At 36.1% G+C, this 24,933-nt stretch overlaps 1 protein-coding gene across 4 annotated transcripts in view; it reads right to left on the minus strand.

The window, feature by feature from the left end:
- Positions 1–24,933, minus strand: part of FSTL5 (follistatin like 5) — a 322,952-nt gene that overhangs the window by 270,149 nt on the left and 27,870 nt on the right. For 2 of the 4 annotated variants that reach the window (XM_055696639.1, XM_055696626.1), the window contains exon 3: positions 3,104–3,134. In XM_055696639.1, the coding sequence (XP_055552614.1) occupies positions 3,104–3,134 (31 nt within the window). Of the gene's footprint in view, positions 1–3,103; positions 3,138–24,933 lie in introns of all 4 variants that reach the window. The other 2 variants (XM_055696630.1, XM_055696621.1) reach the window with 1 other exon arrangement.

A 24,933-nucleotide genomic window follows, 5' to 3' on the forward strand; every position in this document is an offset into this window, starting at 1 on the left:
AGGAAGTTTGCCACTGTACACTAAAATTGTAAAATGTTAAGGTATTAATTTACATAGAAGTAGCATTGCTTTTTTTCTCAGTGTACACAAAAGACCTGTTATCCATTAAATAGCAAGAAAACACCCATTAAAACAAGAAAAAGAGTATCACAAATCAGAGAGCGAGGGGATTAGCATCAGAACAGGGCATGTTTGAGTATTGGCTTCTATTTTGGTGTGATCGACTTAGCGGCTGACAGCAGAAGTAACAGATGGGAAAAAAAGAGGGTCAGAAAAATGTCAGGAGAGCAAACAAACACTAAAAAACAATAACAATATCAGTACTAAAATACTACTAGTAATTCAGATTTTTTTTTGTGGCAATAAATCAAGTAAAATGAAATATTACTAGGCACTTATAATAAAAGATGGGCAATGGTGCTTGTTGATAATGTCTTAATCCTGCTGAAGTCAAAAGGCATTTGACTTGAATTCTGCTGTAATATCCTCCTCTTAGAAAAATACAATCTTAAAGAAATTCTTGATAAAAATTAGATACTGAAATACTGGTGTCAACAGAAGTTATGAGGCACACAACAGACTCCAGACTCATTTGGGAGGGATGGTTAACATGAGCTGTAATTGTCCTCTGAATTAAGATGACAGCATTGGTTCTGAAGGTTTCAGAACCTTTAAGGAATTTGGTTTTGTCCTTTTACCATATACAGTATCTGCCACATGCAAAAAGTGTAAGGAATGTTGTTAGAACCCTGTTGCCCCATCCCTGGCAGTGCTCAAGGCCAGGCTGGATGGGGCTTTGAGCAACCTGGTCTGGTGGAAGGTGTCCCTGCCCACGGCAGGGAGGTTGGAACAGGATGATCTTGAAGGACCCTTCCCAACCCAAACCATTCTATAAACACTGTATAACATAAATTATCCTGAGAACCTGGGGACAATTTACTTATCTCACAAGAACATATACACAACACAACACCTTAGGTACTCCATGTGAAGGGTAGTTGCTCATTGACAACACAGAAATGTTTAGGCTGAAACATTAATTTAGCCTTGTTTCACCCAAACCAACCAGTATTTTAAGCAGAAACATTTTACATATCTTATATGCTGTAAGTTACAACTGAAATAAAAATATCTTTATGAAACTTTGCAATGACATGGAAAAAGAACAAATAAAAACAAATAAGAAATTTAAAGAATATGAAGAGAAAGCCAAAAAAAACCCAGCCACAAAACAATCCTAAAGAAACATTAAGCAATTAAGCATACCTGCATATATATATTCCAAAACCTACCCTGTGTACAAGTAGTCTTTCAGACCCCTGAAATCTTCCAAGTTGAATTGTCAGTTTAGGCAGAGACATGCACAGCATGCAGGAAGTTTAGCAGATTAAAAATTTCCTCAAGAGATGTTACAGATACAATCACAACAAATTTTGTGCAGCTGAGCATCAATTTCACTGCCTGTTTGGAGATAATGGATATCTCCCTTCAAGTAGAGTGTAACACTTTCTTTTGGCTGTAGCTGTGGGCAATAAGCCCTTGAAAATTGTTTCTGTGGTTACTTAACTAAACTAACAGCTAATGAATATGATGGGTATTCCTAACTAGCTTATTATATTGCTCCTACTTTTACTTGTTCCTCACATATATACCATAATGACCATACACCTGGCAATACAGTGGGGTGGGAGGGGGAGGGAGGGGGAGCGTAAAACAGCATAATATAACTGAAACAAATCATAAAAAGTCACAAAGAATGGCTGATATCAGGATCCTTCTTTATAGATAAAGGCTTGAAGTTTGTAATTTCTCTAAAATTAAGTATTTACAAATATCTTAGTTTTGTAATCTAGTCTGAGCTTTCACAGTCCTTTATATAATTTGTATTAAGTCATAATACTGGAAAAGTTTTTAAACAATATATCATGGATACATCCACTACATCTAGAGATGATTCAACTTTATATTGAATTACCTCAGAAAAGAAAATTATAAATCACAAACGGGTTGAAACTGAAGGGGTTTTTTTGGTTTATTTTACCATGCACACTCTTCAGTTGAAAGACCATAAGTCCTGTAGATGATACAAATTACCCTATTACCATGAAAAATGTAATTGTCCTGACAGAACTCCAAACAACCATCAGATTTAGTTTGCCTTTAGATGCCCATGTATAACCTCCGTGTAAGGCAAAGCAAGGCAATTTTGATAAATGAGTACTGTGATACATAAATAACTGAATTAAGAACAGCTAACTCAGGTGATATGATTAACCGTTTCTTCCTAAGACAATAAAAAAATACATAGGTTAGTTTGTCACTCAATTCCCTCCTCTCTTTGTAACCTTTAACTAGGTTCTACCACCTTCCCTTTGTTTTCCTTTGAAAGTACCTCATAGCCTACCTCTAGAGGCAATTAAAATATCAACAGAACAATCTTTGCCTCTATTGGCAATTTTGACTTTCATTGCTTGCTTAGCAAACTTTTAACTGAGATTCGAGTGTTCTGTCTCTTAACAGACTTAGAAAGAAGCATAAAATCCACAGTTTGGGTTTCTGAACTCTTAATTTTCTTGATACACGGCTATTTCTTTAACCTGGATATTCTCTCTCTTGTAGTGCTTAGCCACTGGCACAGAGTGAGGTGCAGTGAAAGTATAAAAAAATATATGCAAAACCCACAGATGACAGTAGTTTTGCAAGGTAGCCTACTAAGGACATGATTAATTTATGCATAAACTGGAATCACATCCAGTTAAAGATTTATTGAATGGAAAGGGAGAATCTAAAGTGATGGTACTGATGTTTCATTGAAGTATAATAAGCACCCACAGTCGAGGACACAAACTTGGTGAGAAGTTGTGCAGCCAACCCAATCCAGACTACAGCAGGCAGCTTTGTTCATCTCAAGCAAAGTTCCAAAAATAGTAGATTATGCATTTACTTTCTATATTTCATCCCCCTTTCCTGGATATTATTTTTGTCGTTTCAAATACAAAAATACTGAGCAAACAATTTGTCTGGATAATTTTTTACCAGCAATGGATGTTAGATTTGTGATATTTGTAAGAATCTTCACATTGTGAAAATAATTAGCGCTTACCTTTATTTCTTGAGCTTTCCTGATTCTTTTCCTGCTGCAATTAAAAGTAGAAAAATATATTATTTACAGAATTTGTTAGCACAAAAAAGCATAGACTACAGATCCAAATGGACTGTCTAGTTCATGATCCTTCCTGCTCCAAGATAAAATCAGCTGCACTTTACCGGCTGCAGGAAGATTCCTACATACCCTGTGTTTAAAATTCCCTAGTACTTTTCACATTTTTTTCACAATGACAGTGATTAAGCACTGGAACACATTGTCCAAAGAGGCCATGCAGTCTCTCAGACTGTATGCTCTCAGATGCTCATTATTCAACTGAACAATACACTGAACAACCTGACGTAATTTTGAAGTTATATCTGCTTTAAGCAACTGGTTAAACCAGGTAACTGTAGAGGCCACTGTGAGCCTAAATTATTCCATGATATGGATAGGGTGTTCCAGAACCTTGTAAACCCTGAAGCAGTGCTTAACCATCCTCCGTTTCATCCTGAAAGTAAATTTGCCAAAATCTCCTCAACTACAAAAAGAAAAAAATATTATTTTTACTGACTTGCTAACATCACAGTGAAGATAGACATCATTTCATCTTTAAAGCAAAAAAAAGTCATCTTCTCTTGCTTCAGTTACCTTCCAGTCTTCTCCATTTTTAACAATTTTAATATGCCTAAATCATTCCAATATTTTAATTCAGAATTGTCTAGAACCAAGGATTTTTAAAAATACATCAGCTCTTTAACTGCATCATCAACCCATAACATATATTGACATATTTCAAAATAACATTTCCCTTCCAAAAAACCAGTATAACACAGCTGCTTTCAACAGGTTTTTTACTATGATCCCCTTACTTGTTCAGTCTTTAAGCAACTTTAACCAACCAGTCTTTTTCCATAGCATCTAGTTATTTTTTGTATTGGATTTTCTTTGAAATACCATTGTATTATTTTTCTGTAAAAATGCATTTAAAAATAACATAAAAACATGTTAGGAGGTAACAGGAAAAGATTCCTCCTGCTGAGGCAACACCACACAAAAATGGATGTAAACTTCCATATTTAGAAAACAGTCAGCTGGATAAAGCCTCTGAATCTCTTTTTTTTATGAATAAGCAGAGCAAGTCATTCTCACACCTACATCCAGAAGACTAAATTGGAGGCAGCTGTTCATGGAGTGAGAGACTTTATATTTCTTGTTATGCAAAAATACCCATCTTTTACCTCTGGAAGACCAAATTTGTATTTCTGTTATTCCTTAAAAAGCCTATGTTTGAGACATTGGTCACGTAAGTCTTTTAGTTATTATTTCTAATGATGAGGAACAGGAAAGGAGGGCAGAGGGCAGGAGAGAAAACTGAGACAGGAGTTAGCACTGGGGTGCATTGCAACACAACCCATTCTATGATTCTGTGACTGACCAGTATCACATCATTTGCACATGGTATGAAACAACTCACAGGCAATTTAGAATCTCACAGAGGTGGATATTTCTTTCATATTCCAGTAAAAACAATAACTTTTAAAATCCTTATACATATTAATATAGTATTAATTCTCAATACTGATACCAAGAACTGAAATAATGTATGTGGGTATGTGTGAATGTATCATATGTATGAAATGGGTCATGGCTAACTTAGGTAGGCACTAGACAGTTTATGAAGCAATAAAATCTCTGAATCCTTTCTATAAAAGTATAAAAAAAATACTTTTTCCATCAGCCATGTACTATGCTATCTGGGTGTTAGTCTCAAATTTTGTAAATATTTATAGAACAAACTTGTTAACCAGAAATCATGAAAAAGGTAATTCCTCTAATTATGTTAGATGTGTTGAATTATTGCCTTCAAGCTAACAAAGCAGCATGGCATCAAAAATTAATTATGAAAAAAATTGTTTTGGAGTTAACTCAAAATCTTTAAATGGCCGAAACTTATGGTTTTACTATTTTGAACTAAAAATCATCAGTGCAATACTTTACTGAAAACAACCAACTCCAGCCTCAAGCTTCCTTCAAATATACATTCCAATAATTTTTCAGAAAACTTTTTACATTTTGTATTTTTACTTGCACAACAATTCCTGTACAGTGGTTTCTGAATAATGAAGCCTAAGTGCTTCTGAAGTTATTTCTTTTTTATTTGAGCAAGTACTTATTAAGCCACATTTTCCAGTTGTATTACTTGTTTCACATGCTAAAATATGGAATGAAAATCCATTTGAAAATTAATGGTATATTTACATAGTAACTTACTCTTTAAGCAGCTTACTTCTTAAATGCTTTACATTCCGTATCTAAACCATTATGATGTCTTACTAAAAGGCCTGATTTCCCTGTTTAGTATTAGTAGTAGAAACTCATTTACAAGAAACAGACAGATAAAATACAGGCTGAAACTGGAGGGGGAGGGGGGGGGTGGGGAGGGGGAAGCAGCAAGTTAATTAAGTACATTTGCTAAAGGACTCACTGAATACTCTGAAACTACAACTAATGCCACAGCTCTTCTGTTTATTCATTTTGATTTCACTGTCTGGCACACATCTTTTGTTTGCTTGGCAAACATTGAATAATTATTTTCTACTTGGGCAACAACTGCTACCATAGCCTGTTCTCCTCTGTCCTCCTCATTGAATTTTAGGTTTATTTGATTTTCTGACTGATGAGTTATTTCTTCAGAAATGCCAAAGTCCACATAACATGAAAGTTTGAAAGTATGTTTTCTTTAGTATCACCTTTGTACCTATAACTGCATGTGTTCATTAAACGCCTTCATACCACCTACATGAGAATGAACACAGTAAAAAATCTGCCACATAACCTGATATTCAGTATTAAGTATACACTGAGCTAGTTGTCTTCAAAGACATCAAAAAACCCTATGAGAATTTACTCAAGGCAGTAATCTACCCACAAAATTTCAAACTTTGCTTTTACACAGTTATACAAAGAGATTATCTTTGTTTTGGTACTGTAATTTTTCAAATATTTGATGCTTTGTAAGTTTATGCCAGTAAAAATGATATTGGAAAGAGGCTAAGTCCAAACCAAAAGGGCTTGTTACTACGCAGCTCTTACCACATCCATTTAGTCTTATGTATGTCCAGATTATACATATAAATCGATGGAAAAGTTAATGTCTACACCAATATGTATGTCTTTTAATAGTATATCTTTTGATAGCACTTTTCCCAGTTACCATGCAAATAATTTCAGAATAAGACTTTATTACCTGTCTTTGAGTAATATAGAAAAATATCACCTGAAACCATTTCTCTGCATTCACATTGGTGTTTAAACTTTACCAAGGAGTTTTGAAATTGATGAAAAGAATAAAGCTATAATCAAGTATTTTATAATTCACATGGATGTAAAAATGTTTAGCTACCATTAACTTAAACAGTGACGCCATCTAATCTGCAAACAACTAAAATGTATTATTTCAGTTTTTCTTATTTTGTAAAATATGGGTAGTGATGCAATATTTGTGTTGTTCCTGCAATCTGATCTTACAAACCCAAGTCAATGACTTTTCTTCTTGTTTCAAAACAAAGAAGTATGTCTAAACCTATACCTATCCAGAGAGCATGTTTTCAGATTTCTCCATAACTACATTAGAAATACTTGTCATATATTTTTTTAGATTTATTTTAAAGAAAAGGAAAAAAAATACTTCTGCCTTTATGAACAATAAAATATAGTGTACTAGATTGTAAAGCATTTTCACTTACCCACTTAATGTTTCCTAAATCAATGAATGCTGTTTCCTGAAATACAGGATATGATATGACAGGCTGAATTTACAAGTAAATCTAAAGTCCTGATTTTCATGCTGCATTAAAACTATAGCAATATTTGTAGTATTGCTTAACTCCTTTGACATTTCTTTATAAACTACAGTCAGCATTTGGTTTAGAAGAACTGTCTAGTACTTTCTTCTAGTCTTCACAAAGGAGCATTTGCTTTTATTTTGATTTTATACCTCTTCAGAGGTCAGAGAGCGAAACTTAGACTTTAACAGGCCAGACCATTGTAAACTCAGTGGAATTTTATGAGAAGCAGTCTGTGCTTATTAAAAAAAAAAAAAAAAAGGGGGGGGGGGGGAGACTCACGGGGGGGTCAGGATTTAGTGCCAAATTGTAGCCAAGTCATATTAGCACTCAGATGCTAGCATTTATAGGTTCCATGAATCCTTTTTAGTTCCATGAAGCTCACTAGTCTTCCCCCGCCCCTTCCTTTAGTTTGCAATTAGAAGAACAGATTTTTTTCCAACAAAGTTGCAAAGCCTATAACGTCTGCTCCATACACTACAGTAAGTAGATTCTGACGTCTTAATCCAAGCACTAATTACTGTATCAGAGTGGTGTTGCAGAAAAGCAATCTTAAAGATCAAATCATGGCATCAAAGGCAAAGAGAAACACTGAAAAGGATAAGGAAGACTTTTTAGGGAAAACAGTACAACAAGCTCAGCAAAGTTAGGAAAGAAAATTGCCTAGATGAAATTTTAAAATAAAAAAAAAAAAACAGGACTTCAATGACTCCAAACCCCCCACATTTCAAGGAAAGAAGGCATTAGCTGAAAACACCTTTTATTTTCTTTCATTTTTCTAATATCTTTATTTTTTTTTAATTTCAGCTGAAGATTTTTGAGCAGCTTTTCATAGCTTAGTTCTCTCAAAAGACTCAAATTTTAATTTTAAGTTTTATTTAATTTTAAGTTGCTATTCCATCTACTAAGAAAAAAATTTGCTAGCAGATCGTAGACGAGCCTCAGTATGATACATGTCTTGGGCCAGCAAGGCACTTGGTAGCAGCAAAGTGCATCCAGATGGAAAGAGAAGTCCGTAAACCTGAAGTTATTTCAAGATTAATGGGTGATTAGACTAGGTGTAGCAGACTACGTGTAGTAGACTAGGTGAACTGTGAAATTAACCTTCTGCCTAGGGAAAGCCTGCTATATTAGACTTTTCAACTGAAAACATGGAGTTAAAAAATACAGAAAAATTTATACTGAAGGTGCATTAAATACAGACTCTTGCTTATTATTAAAAGATAAAGTATGCAAATCAATCTATACAGAAAACCACTAAGCAGCAATGATTTGTGTTAGTGAGTAAGTGTTATAAGCACCTATAACTTAAAAAAATTAAGTACAGATGCTCAGGGAAATAGGAACTACTTGTCCTGATGGGAAACAAACAAACAAACCTCTCAGAGTCCTGGAACATGAGAGACGTAAACAAACAACTGTTCATCAAGACAGGTATTTCCAATTAGATATTTTCACTTGCATTTGTGCAGGATGTTAGGGTTCTGATGTTAGTTGGCCTTAAAATAAAATAAAATAAATCTACCCATATGCTATTAGAAAGCAAGTAAAAATGTGCAAACATCACTGTACTAAGTAAAACATGATAATTCTGTCTAAACACTGTGGTGTGGAGAAGTTAATAGACCTGCATTTGCGCACATTTCTGTTATTTTTATCCCGTAATGCATTATGATATGCATACAAAATATTTTCACATCATTTATTAACAATCAAAGATATTATATATATTTACTGTCTAAATAACACCAAGATGATTACACAAACCACAATATTCTATTGTTATCTATTGCTACAAGTAATCTGTAAACAGGACAAATTGTCATGCATCCCAGGATTTTTTATCTGCTCCAATACAGAAAAATAGTTTTGAATTTAACAATCTCCAACCAAATTAATCAGTCAAGTTGTGTGGCTTTGCATGGTTTTGTGTTGCATCACATTGTATCAGCCTGATGAAATGTGATGATGCAGAACATACTAGAACTGTAAAGAAACCTTCCTGAGGTGTCCAACAGACTGAATTAAATGTAAACTTTTCAAAGCACAGTGGATGAAAGTGGAGAAAATGTTAGATTTTCTGCTGTGTTTGTGAACTAAAAAAGATCATGGACGGCTGACCACACAAATCACTATTCTGGCAATAAACTATCTGCAATATATATCAAACTAGGCTCTGTAAAGAAACTGATTTAAATACACACAGAAATGCTTTTGCAAGGTTTAAAAGCTGCTTTTCTAGTGCTATTTTCTCTTTGTCTTAACAGACAAATAGTATTGGTATCTCTTAAAACATCCTAACATTTTGACATCATCATTGCTTAGAAATGGCATTATTAGTAACTAATGTTGGCATAGTATCAAATTTTATTTAGAAAAAGAGCTTCATATTAGCAGTAAGGGGAGTAGAGCAGGATGGTCAAAGGGACTGTTAATGTACAGTGATTCCAAAGAAGGTACACAGCCATTTATAAAAAAGACCAGAGCTGATTTGTAGAGGAAGATAAGATTCTAGGACTAACAAAATCCACCAGCCATTTTAGAAACAGTAAAGTTATTTTCTTAGTCCCATTTAAATATGTATCATGGACATTTTGTTTGGTTTTCTGTTTTTGACAGAAGTGTTGGTATTTATAAACCATGAATGCTGCATATAGAAGCATATTGACTTCCACTTAATTCTGTTTTTAAAAGGCAAACTACATACTTGTATTGCATCTAGAGCTTCACTCATGTCTCCACCTGAATCATCTGCCAAGACTCTGCGTATGTGTCTGCCACAGGGGGCTAATGATAAAGAAGAGGAGCCTGATTTCTTTCTTGCAAAACTCAGTCAAAGTCTCTTTTCCCGTGGTGGCTGTATTTAAAAAGTAGCTGCTGAATTAATGGAATTCTTAAAATAAACAAAGTGCTAATTAGTCTAAAACCTGGTAGATTGTCCTTGATATTTGACAAAAATTAAAATAATTTAATAAACATAAGCCACTAATAACAGAAACTGATGAAAAAGGGAGTGCAAACTTATTTGCTTGATTAACATTTTATAATTAAGATTTATCATTAGTCATATCATAAAATGTAGTTAAAATGCAGAAAATTAGTTTTGTGTTCATTACATTTAATGTTCATTCTGCAGTAGGGGTGCTTTGTTACTATATAGTAAATCAAAATAATTAAAGGAATAATTAAATATTATCTTTAATAACAAATGAGAAATACCAAGAAAATTATTTCTATTTATAGATTAATGTTGTTAAAACATACACAAGCTATACTGTAAAAAACAACATATTGGCTTATATTGATACAACAGCTTTAATTATAAAAAATCTGAATTATACGTGTACAGAAACTTTTTATTCATGGATGAAATAGTAGCATGGTCACAGCCACAGAAAGCAAGTGCACATACGGTACAAGACAATTTGGTGTACTATTCTCAGAGCTAATTTGATCAGTGACATTATGCTGAAATTTGCATTTCAAAAAAGTTTCACAGAACCAGACTTCAGACTCTTAGCAACTGCAGTACAATTACAATTTAAACCAAAAACGTATGCAAAGAAGCAGCAAACATTTACATTTGTAAAGCTATTCTGTTAAGTAGCAATAAGCAAGGCCTTGCTTACTACAGTAAGGAAGGAAGAAACAATGAGCAAAAAGCGATCCATTTTCTTGTCAGAATACTATTTACTACAGAATGCTTTGTAATTTAATGACGGCAATAGGATTCTTGCACTAATATTCTGCATACACAGCTCATTCTTGTTTGAGGTTGACACCGTTTACAGCAGCAAATTCTGGGAAAATAATATGCACAGGTTGTTATTGTATCAGCTAAAGCATCACATGAATGTAAGACTGTGTGAAGGAAACAAGATGTGGGGCAAGGTGGCTAGGGAGAAGTAAGGAAAAATATAAAGCTGTTGAAGTTCTCACCACTAATGACATTCCCAGGATTCAGTATTACTAGATATTACAGTCTTAGAATAAGCCTTACAGGCCTCTGGAGAAAATCTGATCAAGTCTTGAATTTATGAACTTTAATTCGTGGGACCATGCAAGGGACTCAACAGTGTTTGGGAAGCCTAGATACAAGACTGAAAGATTTGTTTAATTAGAAAAACCAACCAAAGCCCTCACAAAACCCAAACAAACAAACAAACCCCCAACCCCAACAAAAAGCCAACCACAGCGGTGGGAGTGGGGGTAACTGTGAAATCTGTGGATTGGGTTCTTGATTTGCTGATTTAGATCCCCGAGGAAGAACAAACACGGCAGACTCGGGAAGGACAGTATGATGAAGCAGTTGTTCCCCTTTGTGTGCAGCAAATTACAACCCCTCAAAGGAAAGGGGAAGCAGAGAAAAAATAAAGATACGCAAAAGTTCCACATCGCCTTATCTACACCTATAGACTTGAAGGAAAACTATTCTCCAGATCAGGCTTCAACAAAGCATGCACTTTCTTCTGTCCACTTTCCATCCAGAGAAGTTCTACACAAAGGGTAATTCACGGTACCTCTATTTAGGCACGTCTGACTGTGCATTGAAGCAAATGGCCTAGCTAAGGCCAGTGCGTGCCCTGCTAAGCACCACAGTGGCCTGGGACTATGTGGTGCAGAGCCCAGAAAGCCTGGCCCTCAAGGTGAAACAACTGCCCTGGGCCAACGGTGCAGTCTGATGCCTCATGTGCTTCAGTACCATCTGAATTGGAGTAGCTTCATGCTGATGTCACCATAACATTGTACACACCGTATGTATATACTACGTTTTACATTCTACAAAATAAGACTTCCTTTCCAAAATAAGCAGAGAGAGAAAGATTAATGGATTTTAAAAGCAACAGTTCTTCAGATGGAATTGTTGATGATTCATGTGGACATATTTCCTAGAACTACTTACTCCCTAGTGTAAAACGACCTGCCTGCAGCAGGCGGCAGGTAGCTCCCGAGGGAAACAAGCACCCTCCAGTTAGGCCTCTGCGTCCTGAGGACTACTGCAGCTGAAAAGAAGCTGAGAAGTAGTTATTACTTTTATCTTATTTTTAAATTCAAGGATCTTCATTTCACTAAATCATTGCTTTTTAGTAGGATTATAAAGTTTTCTATTTTCTTTTTATTTCCGCCGTAGGATCTTGTCCAAAAGGAATCTTAAGGATTCTACTGGCCCAATAAAACAGTAATCTTTCCTTCATTTTACTAAAGTGGAGATGGGCCTGTTTTCCAAATTCTGTCTTTTTTAAAAATGGAAAGAATCAGAGAATCAGACTTCATACTTTGTTCTCCAATGACAGACCAAATAGATGTTAAATATATAAGCAGTTTCACAGCACATGACAGAAAAAAGTTCTACCTATTTTATATGGCTGTGCAGTGTTGTTGGGTTTATAACACTTTAATCATTAAACCACTTTATGCATGGTTTAAGCAGGGGAAGTATCTGCTTTGGCATTGAAACATGTACCACTACAGCCAAAACATCCGACATACTAAAGACTCTATAAGCCAATTTATGTAGTCAAATCCAGGCTAAAACTCTCTTTAGCCAAGCTGGAGGAGCTATGGATGCTATGGAAATGATGGCTACACAGATGTTGGTTGTTGCTATTTGCGCATTTTTTGCACTAAACTTTGAACAGACATTCAGTGTAGAATTACTTCCACATGTATAGACAGTATAAGATGTACTTTCTTCCAGCCTACCAAGAAAGAAATGAGATAACATAGGACATCTGATAAGGTGCTGTAGATGAATATACTTATTTCATATAGTTCTTAATCATATTCAGCATATATATTTATTTTCAAGTTATCTGAGGACACTCCAGATTTGAGTAGACGAACAGGGAGAAAGATCTCCAAGAGGCAATATTTTAGCATACTGAAAATTATAAGGGACAGTATTTAATGGGTATTCTATTATCTTCCCCCTCAGGTGAGCTTCTAAATCTCCATGTACCTTCACAATTACTGAAAATATTTCCTGACAGTATAATGTTATTCTCCCCACCCCTAAAAAAAAGAAAAAGGCAAGCAGCATAGATCTTAGCTGCGCAATTCCCATTTACATTAGTGGGAGTAATTGGCCTAAACTACCTTTCTTTATTATTTTAGAGATGGTTTTAAAGTGTGATTTTCCAAAAACCACATAATATGCATTGCATTTTATTATTCAGCCTATGTGAGGCACATTCAGATCTTTTCTTTCTTCTGCAAATGTTCATCTAGAAAAAAGAAAATCTGCAGGAAGAATGACAATTGGAGTGTAGACACGAGAGCATCGACATCAATTACCTTCAAGGTAATTAGTTAGAATCCTGGAATGCAAGTAATATTTAGTCTCTGTTAGGACATAATTATGAGTAAAACTGTGGTAAATCTACCAGTATTGATTAAAAACAGTATGTTGAGAAATTTCTAGGAATAATATTTAGTTTCAGCAATTCATCTTACAAAGGCAAATAAGGTAGTGTTGCAAAGGAGAAGAAAAGCTCATGGTATGAATATTAATCAGTTACACCCACCCTTTTGTAACTTGTTCAACTATATATTTGAGGAATACATTCATTTTAACCAGAGATCTGATGAAAGTTTATAGCATATTACCCACCGTGTGACATTTAGGAAACCAGAAAATAAATTAGGATTATTTTTTTTCCTATTGAATCTAAGAAAATTCAGGATTAGCTCAGTATCTGATTGACGAATTTCAACTAACTTTTTAAAATGAATAATGAACTAAAGCTATATACACTACTGATACCAACAATTGGTTAAAGCCTCCCTACAGTGAAGCAGGCAATTATTATAAAACTTTTAGTTATTTTCTCCTGAAGTTCATATTAAAAGCAAGTAACTTTAAGAAAAAGAAGCACCAAACAACTATTTAGAGAGCTGAAATAAGATTCAGTAAACATGTAAAATTCTAATGTAATTGATAATATTGTATTTTTTTAATTATATTTCTTCTTTATATAAAAGAAAATATTTATTTTTCCTCCTTGCCCTAGAGTGATGCTAGTAGACACAGCTAAACTAGGGTTTGTTTTAAATAATCATGAATGATGTCTTGCAAACACTTCCTTGTACCAAATCAAAGACTTTCATTGCATTCTGTCTAATGAGTCAGTAGATACCAGGAAGTAGTCACTGGAAGAAAGATGTATCCAAATTAAAAACTCTATGCTTTACTAATTTTAAATAATAAAACTTCAAAGGAAATTATTTGAAAATATTAAAGTATAGAAAGTATTTGAACACTCAGCAAGTCTCGAGCTAACAAGGAGAGGTGCCATGCTGGACCTTGTTCTCACCAACAAGGAGGGGCTGGGGGGGAATGTGAAGCTCAAGGGCAGCCTTGGCTGCAGTGATCACGAGATGGTGGAGTTCAGGATCATTAGGGCAATGAGGAGGGTGCAAGATCATTACCCTGGACTTCAGGAGAGCAGACCTTGGCCTCTCCAGGGACCTGCTTGGTAGAGTACCATGGGATAGAGCCCTGGAGGGAAGATGGGCCCAAGAAAGCTGGTTAATGTTCAAGGTTCATCTCCTCCAAGCTCAGGAGTGAGGCATGGATGAACAGGGAGCTCCTGGAGAAACTCAAACACAAAAAGGAAGCCTGCAGAGGGTGGAAGCAAGGCCAGGTAGCCTAGGAGGAATACAGAGAAATTGTCCAAGCAGCCGGGGATCAGGTTAGGAAAGCTAAAGCCCTGATAGAATTCAACCTGGCCCAGGAGTTCAAGAGCAACAAGAAAAGCTTCTATAGGTACATCAGTGGTAAAAGGAAGACTAGGGAAAACATGGGCCCTCTCCAGAAGGAAACGGGAAACCTGGTTGCCCAGGACATGGAGAAGGCTGAGGTACTCAACAGCGTTTTTGCCTCAGTCTTCACCAGCAAGTGCTCCAGCCACACCACCCCAGTCGCAGAGGGCAAAGGCAGGGACCAGGAGAATGAAGAATCACCTGCTGTAAGAGAAGATCAGGTTTGAGACCATCTAAGGAACCTGAAGGTGCACAAGTCCACAGGCCCTGAAGAGATGCATCCACGGGTCCTGAGGGAACAGGCAGATGAAGTGGCTAAGCCACTCCACGTCATATTTGAGAAGTTGTGGCAGCCCGCTGAAGTTCCTCCTGACTGGAGACGGGGAAACATAACACCCATTTTTAAAAAGGGGAAATGAGGAATACTTGGGGAACGGCAGCCCACCCACAGTCTCACCTCTGTGCCTGGCAAGACCATGGAACAGGATGCTGAGGTGCATGGAATATAAGGAGATGGTTGGTGAGAGCCAACACGGCTTCACTAAGGGCAAATTGTGGCTGCCAACCTTGGCAGCCTTCTACGATGGGGTTACAGCATTGACGGATGAGGGAAGAGCAACTGATGTCACCTTCCTGCACTTGTGCAAAGCAGTTGACACTGTCCCACATGCCATCCTTGTCTCTGAACTGGAGAGACAGGGATTTGATGGCTGGGCCACTCGGTGGATAAGGAATTGGCTGGATGGTCACACTCAACGGCTTGATGCCCAAGCATGGAGCAGTGACATGTGGCTTTCCTTTGTGGTCTTATCGGGACCGGCACTGTTTAACATCTTTGTTGGTGACATGGACCAGTGGGACTGAGTGCACCCTCAGTGAGTTTGCAGAGGACAAGGACACCAAACTGTGTGGTGTGGTCGACACACTGGAGGGAAGGGATGCCATCCTGAAGGTCCTGGACAGGCTTGAGAGGTAGGCTTGTGTAAACCTCATGAAGCTCAACAAGGCCAAGTGCAAGGTCCTGCATGCAAGTCAAGGCACTCCTAAATGCAAATACAGGCTAGGCAGAGAGGGTATCGAGAGCAATCCTGAGGAGAAGGACTTGGGCAGGGGTGGTTGATGAGAAGCTCAACATGATCCAGCAACATGCCCTTGCAGCCTGGAAGGCCAATGCTATCCTGGGCTGCATCAAAAGAAGCGTGACCAGCAGGTCAAAGGAGGTGTTTCTCCCCTTCTGAGACCCCACTTCTGGAGTGCTGTCTTCAGCTCTGGGCGTTCCACCACAAGAAGACATGGACCTGTTGGAGCAAGCCCAGAGGAGGCCACAAAGATGCTCAGATGGCTGGAGCACCTCTCCTGTGAAGACAAGCTGAGAGACTTGGGGTTGTTCAGCCTGGAGAAGAGAAGGCTCCGGGGAGACCTTACAGCAGCCTCCCAGTACCTAAAGGAGGTTTTCAAGAAAGCTGGAGAGGGACTTTTTACAAGGGCATGTAGTGACCGGAGAAGGGGGAATGGCTTTAAGCTGAAAGAGGGCAAATTTAGATTAGATACTAGGAACAATTTTTTTCCTGTGAGGGCAGTGAGACACTGGAATGGATTGCCCAGAAAAGCTGTGGATGCTCCATCCCTGGCAGTGCTCAAGGCCAGGCTGGACGGGGCTTGGAGCAACTTGGTCTAGTGGAAGGTGTCCCTGCCCATGGCAGGGTGGCTTGAAATAGATGATCTTTAAAGAGCCTTCCAAGCCAAACCATTCATTGATTCTCAGATCTTTAACAAAAACAAAAACCACCAGAACCTCCTCAATATCAATTGCAATGGGATTGATCTTTCACAATGTCTAGTACCAGCTTATTGTAATACAGTAGTTACTATTAATTTTAACATACTTCTTTATCCAGTAGAATAGTTCTAACAAATAGTGTAACATCAAATAATGTTAGACATACCAACAAAGCTGAATAAATTCTATTAGAATAATGTAATATAAATTCTGTATTACCTACATTGATGTATGTGTATAATCCTCAGGTAAGAGTAATATATATTAATAGCACTTCCGTGAACCTCTCTTGAGAGTGGAAGATTGTACTGAGGCCTCAGCAAGGTGATAGACCTTCCTTCTCCTTAGAAATTACACTTGAATTATACATTGTTTAGTCCAGGCGACATACCCAGAGTTACAGACTATAAATTAAGCAGATGACTGAAAAATGTTGTTTGGTTTGTGTTTGTGAAAAGAGGGGACATAGAAGGAATAAGCTTGTTAGATTTTTCTTATTTCAAACTAATATTTTGCTGCAATGCATTGAGTAGGGGAATTAAATTGCAAAAAGTTATGTGATAGAATTAACAATGAACATTAAGTAGATGTTATTAATGTCATGCAACGTTAAAGAAATATTTATTGCTATTATAATTGATTTATATAAATGTACTGTTCGTACATTGCATTGTTCATACATGTTCATTCATATGAACAGTATAAATCTAGCATAGTTAAACCATATTACATGACAACTCAAAAACGCTGAAGAGCTAGAAAGATATGTCCAGTGAAACAATCTCTTGCTTATCTCTTGAATCTCTTTCAACAAGGTCAAATAGTAACATTTTTTTATCATTAAAGTTTGGGAGATCTTTGACTTCCATGGTTTAGGGATTAACCTTTGATGCTCTTAAAAGCAGTTAAGCATAGTTGTATCAATGCATAACAATCAACACAGACATAATTAAGACAACTTTTCATTAACCTGTCATTAGACTCCCCATTTTCTTTGTGTGTCAGGCCTGAGCAGAGCTTCTGAAACCTTTAATATTTTCAATGGGCATCTTAACATTTAGCCCCATTATTTGAAAGGCAAATAAAACCAGTGTTTTGGGGTTGCTTTTTTTTGCAGGTTGTTTTGTTTCATTTGGTTGGGGGGAGGGTTTGTTGTTGTTGTTGCTGCGATTTGGTTTTATTTTTTTATTTATGTAAACTATATCTGAACTTGAAAGGCATCACATTCTCTTTGCTCTTAGTTGAAGGGATTTGAGCATGCAGATGGATCTAGTGTTCTTGTCTGGTAAGTTTTACCATGGAATCAGTTATCAGAAACAAACAGAATGCCCTGAGCTGCCCTATTTATATGATCCCACCAGCAAATATAAAAGAGGAAGAGTAAAAATTTAGATGTCGTAACAACTATTGTAGTATATGCAGTCACCCTGCCCAGAACCGGAGACATTTTAGGGTAAGCATAGACTACTTCAATAACAAAGGCCCACAAGGTAAAAGGTAAAAGGACAGATGTCTATAAGACTTTCTTAATAATATTTTGCTTTGTAAATAATGGAGATAAAGTCACAGAGCTTTCCAGCTACAAAACTCTCAAAAAGAAAAGCTGCTGAAGAAAGCTAAAACAAATATACCTAAACCTGACATACATAAACACAGGTCTATGTTTCTCACTATGGCTCCTTTGCAAAGCTTTCAGATTAAAAGACTTAAACTGATCGGGAAAATAAACACTAAATAAAGAGCTTACATATTGTGATAGCAAGTACTTTTACTGCAAAAAAACAAAAGCCATAAGTACAAATGAATTGTTTAACTAAACATCTTTGTAACAGGTGATCAGGACAGTTGCTATTGTAAAAGCTAAAAAAGTATAGTAGCATTTCATCAACTATGGTTTTATCCAAAAAAATACCAGATGATGTGCTCCCACTGCACAACACATTCTCAGTAAAAACTTATCACCATTCAAAATTACTACAGAAAAAATTGTTAGGACAAATTAACCAATGAAGAAGAAAGAGTTAAAACTAGTGATATATTTTCTTAGTGTTAAAAACAGATAATTTATTCTGAACTTGTTATTCCACCACGCAAAGTATAGGAGTGAAAGTCCTAAGGATATTTTATAATATAGATATTGAAAAGAGACATGGATGTAAAACCTAATATTTAGTCAATCTAATTGGAGCCAATTTAAAAGGTGTCTAATTGTACACAAATATTGTACTTCAATTTTATACTCAAGACCAATGTAATTAAGTTTTCTTACAAAACGTTAATGCTATATATCAGTGCTGTATTTACTCACTTGAGAATATATCACTGTATACATGCACCATACACTGATGTTTAGAACAAATACTTGAAACATAATTACTTTTCATTTAAAAACAGAATTTAAATCGGTATTTAGAATCAAAAAGGTGAAAAATGAACCGTAAAATAAGTGGATTTTATAAGTTAAAAAAATGAGGCTGGGGTACATCCCACTTGGTCTGCACACCAATAAAGCTATTATACATAATTTAATTATTAAATAATATTTGTATATTGATTTTTGCATATTTTTTCACATTATAAGCACTGTCTACAGGCTATAAGTTTCATTGTAACAAACCAATATAATAAAGGTGAATAAACATAATAAAAGTCTACATCTTCTAGGTAATGAAAATAGGTATTAAGTCAGTGGAAAAAATTACTGAGAAAAAGAAGCAATGGAAAAGAATAAAATTAAATATTTGGCTGACAGAAAGCCAATTAAAATAGATTGAACTATGTACAGAGTCGTCTTGAGGATCTGAAGAATAAGAGACAGCAAGGAAGGCATGGAAAATAGCCGGATCTCATAAACCCATTTAGCAACACACACTTGAAGTGTCTGGCCTCTTTCACAATCTTAGAAATCCAAACTGCACAAATTTGAGCAGGAGTAAAGCATCACAAGTAAAACATAAAACAAACCTGTTCTGGCTTTGTTTTGCTACTACTTGGATTGCAATTTCTGATGATGATTTGCCATTGTAATAGAATATGGAAAAACACATTAATCATGAATCTGAAATTTTAGCCGATATAGATTGTGTTTGCATCAACTCCCACACACCAGAAAGGCCCTAAACTCACTGTGGTCTCTATTCAGAGGTAACCGGAAATCTGTCTAGAAAGCCATGCGAGAAAGCCAAGCTGAATATTGCAGAAGGTAATTCACTGCTACTTATTTTATTCTTTGTTGCCGAGCCGACACGTAAAACGAAAAGGCAATATTAATCAAAAGATAGATAATGCATGTGGATCTCATTATCCATTAAAATAATTGAGTGAGATTAATATTTTTCACAGTGGTGATTATCGGTTACGGGAACACAAAAGATAGGCACAGTAAGAGGTTCAGTGCAATATCAAAGATGTGCCTTTTCTCCCTCACTAGCCCCATAGGTTTGAATGAAAGTTTATAGCTAGGTATTAAGAGTTAGCAATGGAAGCATCAGCAGGCAGCTTAAAAAAAGACCTTCATCCTTGCCTTAATTCCATCTCTTTTTCCCTCCACAGTGCATGACTAGTTGGAAGGAGGACTATAGAAGAACTTTCCTAAGAGTTTTTAAAAAAATGCTTTGAGCGTGTACTGAGAGAGAGCAAAACTAACATGTTTAATTGATAGCAGCTTATTAATAGACAATTATTGTAATGGGACTTAAAAAAAAATTAGCCATGCCTTTTGAATTCTGTTGCCCACAGGAAAAAGCAGATTAGAATGCAGAACATACTCCCTTTCCCCAAGAAAAGTAAAATAAAATTTAAAAAGTTTCATGGGATTTCTTGACTACAGTTCGACAAATGATTAAAGGGAGAAAAAAAGAAAAAGTGAGTCTTATTACTTAAATGAAATCCTGGAATTTGCATAGGACATAGATACTGTGTTCAGGGAGCCTCAGAAGGAAGAAAATTCTCTTGTTACCTTAAAGCTGAGCACAGCACTGACATGCTCAGGAAAAGCTCTAGCTCTGCTCTTAGTCCTCAGAATTCACTCTCATCTTACTGAGATGGATTTTTTTTTACCCTCTCACTCTCTCTCTAGGACATAGGATTTTAGAGGATTAAATTTTATGACTTCTCAGAACCTGCAGGCAAACAGACTTTCCAGATAAACACCGTGAACTATAAACCTCAGGTTGTTTGGAGACCAGACCACACAAGGAAAGCTCAGGCTGGTTTTGAATCCTGAAGTGCTACTTTCTGTGCATTTCTTCACTGGCTATGATACCCTAAAATAAAGTAAAATCATCGAACACTCAGCTTGTCTGTATTTTAGAGGTATTTCATTACAACACAGAATGTGCTGTTAATTGAGGGAGAATATTGTATAAGCTTTGGGCAAAAACCTAAATGCAGAACATGTAGGCTATGCTTTGTGCTTATACATTTGAATTTGTCTTTAATAAACTGGGAGAGAGTGCTTATGCCACTATATGTTTTTCCCCTTTCTTTGTTTCATTCAAAGTCATTGCCTAATCACCTCTAAACTGACCTAACCCTGAGGCCTAAATTAATGAGAATCAGACTGAACTGCCTCACTTAACAGTAAAGAGCCGCAGTAAGAAGGGAGGGAGAAAAAAGGAGGCAGGTTTTTCACAGGAAGTTAAAAGAAACATTTTAGTCTGAAAAGATAACACAGATGAGCGGCTGCTGCACATCTGATTCAGATCCTAAAATAAAAACAAGGCCGGAAACAGTTTGAATCAATATAGTAAAATCAGTTGTTAGAAGATGTCTATGAAAGCTGTTAAAAACAGAGCCCTTTACCATACCTCTGTCCCCACCTGCTCAGCTGGACAGAGCCCTTTCCGGACTGCAGCTCCTCCCAGGCCCAGGCCAAATTCCACATTTCCTCAATTCTTCCCTCTCTTCTTTACCCAAATTCCCCTGACCATTGCTTCTCCTGCCCCAACCCACCCTGCCCAGCCAGCACTTGCTCTCAGGCATTACAACCCTGACTATAATGAAAGTAACAGCCTTAACTCCGTAAGGTCAGAACTGGGTCTGAGTAACAGGTATCCAGGTGGCGACGACTAACTTAGCAGCCTTCACTGACCATCCCCTGAGACTAAAATCAAACAACTTTCTCCCCATAATGATATCGTTCACAACCAGGCACTGTTGTTAATATTGTTCACTGCTAAACCATGTGAATCTCCTGGCTTGCAGAGGAGGGCTGTGCCCGCACGTGTTAGATACGCAGAGCTGGCATGCTCTGGAATATGCACCTAAATGTAGAGCTATATTCTGTACTTGCTAGCCTCTGACAGGGAATCGGGAGCCACCAGCCAGCATTCTGTGGGCTGCCGCCTGCCTGGGTACACCTGGAAATGTCAGAGCATGTACTTTTTCAGTGAAGATATTGCAGACGCACCGCTCTCTGTCGGACCCATGCAAATTACAAGAAGAAAAGTCATTAGGATGCTAGAAGTACTTCCTAATGATTTCAGGTGGGAACCTAGATGTTAACAAATTGCTTGCAATACTTCAGCAGCAATGCAAAAAGACTCCCCAATGGAAAGTCCCTTACAAACTTCTCCAGTGTTTTGACAAATGGAGAACCAAGGATTAACTGGCATAACAATTCACATATTCAGACATAGCCTAATATTTTCCAGCATCACCATGTAAGTGTAAACCACGGCAGCTTAACAAGGAAAAGGGACTTAAAATTTTCAGGAGTGCTTTATAATATTCTTCCACCATTCTAATTCAAGCCAGCTCATCTCTTTCTAGTTTTGACTACTTCATATATAAATGATGCAGTCAATCATTTGATCTTTGTTGCCATTGCAATGGCCATAATAATGAACATCATTATAATTATAGTCTGGGCCATGATTATAATTTAGGCATTAACTGCTGCTTAGACTTATATTTTATAAATTATTGCAGATTTTCTGTTAGAAAACTTCCAGAAAAATAAACCTAATACTTAAGGTCAGAACCTCATCTTAGCTACTGGATATTAAAAATTCCACTGCAATACTAGAGAAGTTCCAACTATAATACAGTAGAATTAGAAAACCTTTCAATTAATACAGCATATGATAAATTAGAAAGTCTGCTGAAGAACAGTCTGTTAATTCCTACAGATCAAGATAAACACAAAAAAGTACATTTCTGCACAGTAAGAAATTGCTGCATATTTAAAAGATATAAAGAGCAAAGTGGGGTAATTGGCAATATCCACAGTACTAGTTCTGACTTTTGGTTAGTGTCAAAACATGGCAACTTCACATACCATCAGAGTGCTCTGACATTACCCAAGGAAACACTCCAAACTTAGTTATCTGTATAATTAAAGCATATTTTGCTATGATTTTCTGCACAGTTTTAACAACAAAAAAACAAAAAAAAGAGTAATATTTGCAACTGAAAAATAATGGTTTCAATTGACAGTGAAAATGCTGGTTTCTTAAAAGCAGCACAATTATCTTCTAAGGAAAAACTGCATGCAGGCTCTCACATATTGAAGCACTGAAAAATTCTATCAGTAATACCAATTCTCTTAGTTATTTCCACCACTGAAGAAGGATATGAGTTCCATACAACTGTGGTATAAAATTAAATCATCTATACATTCTATTCTCTCTAAAGTACCATGAGATATCACCATATAATTGTTAAAGTATCTGTCCTGATAGTTAATCTATTATAAATTATCTTAAAAAAAAAAAAAGAAGTGTGGAAACCAAGAATACAGGCAATGCTGTCTGTGGAGGAGGAGATAATGATATATTTGAATATTCTGTTACTGGGAAAATGTATGTTCACAGGGGTTTTTTGAATGCAACATAGGTACACACAGAAATCTGAAAAATCAAGAAGGCAATCTCTCAACTGGAAGGTTCTCTAATCTCTGAAACTGGAGATTTGGGTATTTTTTTAGATCTCCCTGAAAAGCCAGGTGACTAACCTGGCAAAACATGCTGGGACTTCTCGGTGATCTACTTGGCTTGCTTTCCTCTGGAAGCATGGACGTAAGGAACCCCACAACTCTGAATCACACCAAGATAAACTTACCCAACAACCAAACTAAATACCTCCTAGGCCTGAAAATGAATAAAAAGCTACAGGCTAAATAGCCTTGTATGAGAGCAGTGGGGTGAAAATGTGGATGAATGATGCATAAAACAAGTAATAAAACCCTCATATGTACTATTAGTCCTCTGAAACAGATTAAACATTTCAACTGTCTCAAGTTGTCTCAAGTTATGCAAATTTCATTATTTGTTACAGGTGAACAATGAATACCATTCAAGAGAGGTGGCTTCATTAACTATGAAAACTGTAGAGGGGGTTTGGAAGTTGGGGGAAGCTAAGGGACAGTACAAAGGTAGATAATATCAATGTTTTCCTAAGTAAAATGATTATAAAATGTTTTGAACAACCTATCAACCAAATTTGTGCTACAAATATTTGTTATTAAAACATAATTAATTCTTCACACAATTTACTATCAACCTATTAAAGCAGTGGATTGTCTCTCTTTTGTTATCATGACATTTAGATTTCCTACAAAACTTTTGTAAAACTTTTTTTAAAAAAAGATTTTGATACATCTCTTTAAAAGTCTCTTGTAAATTATTTTCTAAAATGTTTTTCTAAAACACAGCACTGTACCAGAAATTAAGAAGAAAATTAATTCTATCTCAGCCAAAACCAGAACAATTGACTTCAGAAGTTTTGCATTCCTAGGGCTTTTGTATACTAACACATATCCATAATACCAAAACAGAAAAACCATACACTAAAACATTTTTTTTTTATCTAGCTATATTGCCTAGAAAAAAGCTCCCACCATATTTTCTTTGGTTTTCAGAAGAAATTTTTATACCATATTTTCATTATAATTTCTCCTTTTTCTTTATGTTTTTTCCTAGCATTAAATTTCTTTCACTTTAGATTTTGCATTTCTAATTTGCTTTCGTTCTGTCTGTATTCATATTTTTATATATGTTTTTCAAAAATATATAAGGAATGAAAAATAGAAGAAAAGTCTCTCTGCCTTTCATGTGTGTGTATATATATATATCTGTATGTGGACAAAGGCATATACGTGTGTGTTGCCCCCAATATTGAACCTGAAATGCTTATAAGCCTATTTCAAATATTATACAAGACTTATTAGATGACTAGAAGTATTATTAAGAAACAGTTACACTATTAGTTCTACATACAAACATTAATGTCAGAGACTATCTAAATCTCAGAAATTATTTTCACTGTACCTCACGTCCTCCACTTAAACCCATGAAGAATGTGAGCAGAATTGTTTTAGGGTTTTTTTGGTACATGTGATTTCTGTCTCACATGGTTTATGCCACAGTTTCATCGCTAGTCTCTCTCTCTCTTATTCCTTCTAGATTTCAAGGTATTTTTCTTGTGTTGTTTTGTTGTATTTTGTTTAAGGCTGACAA

Source organism: Falco cherrug, chromosome 1 (genome assembly GCF_023634085.1).
Source record: "Falco cherrug isolate bFalChe1 chromosome 1, bFalChe1.pri, whole genome shotgun sequence".
Taxonomy (NCBI): Eukaryota; Metazoa; Chordata; class Aves; order Falconiformes; family Falconidae; genus Falco; species Falco cherrug.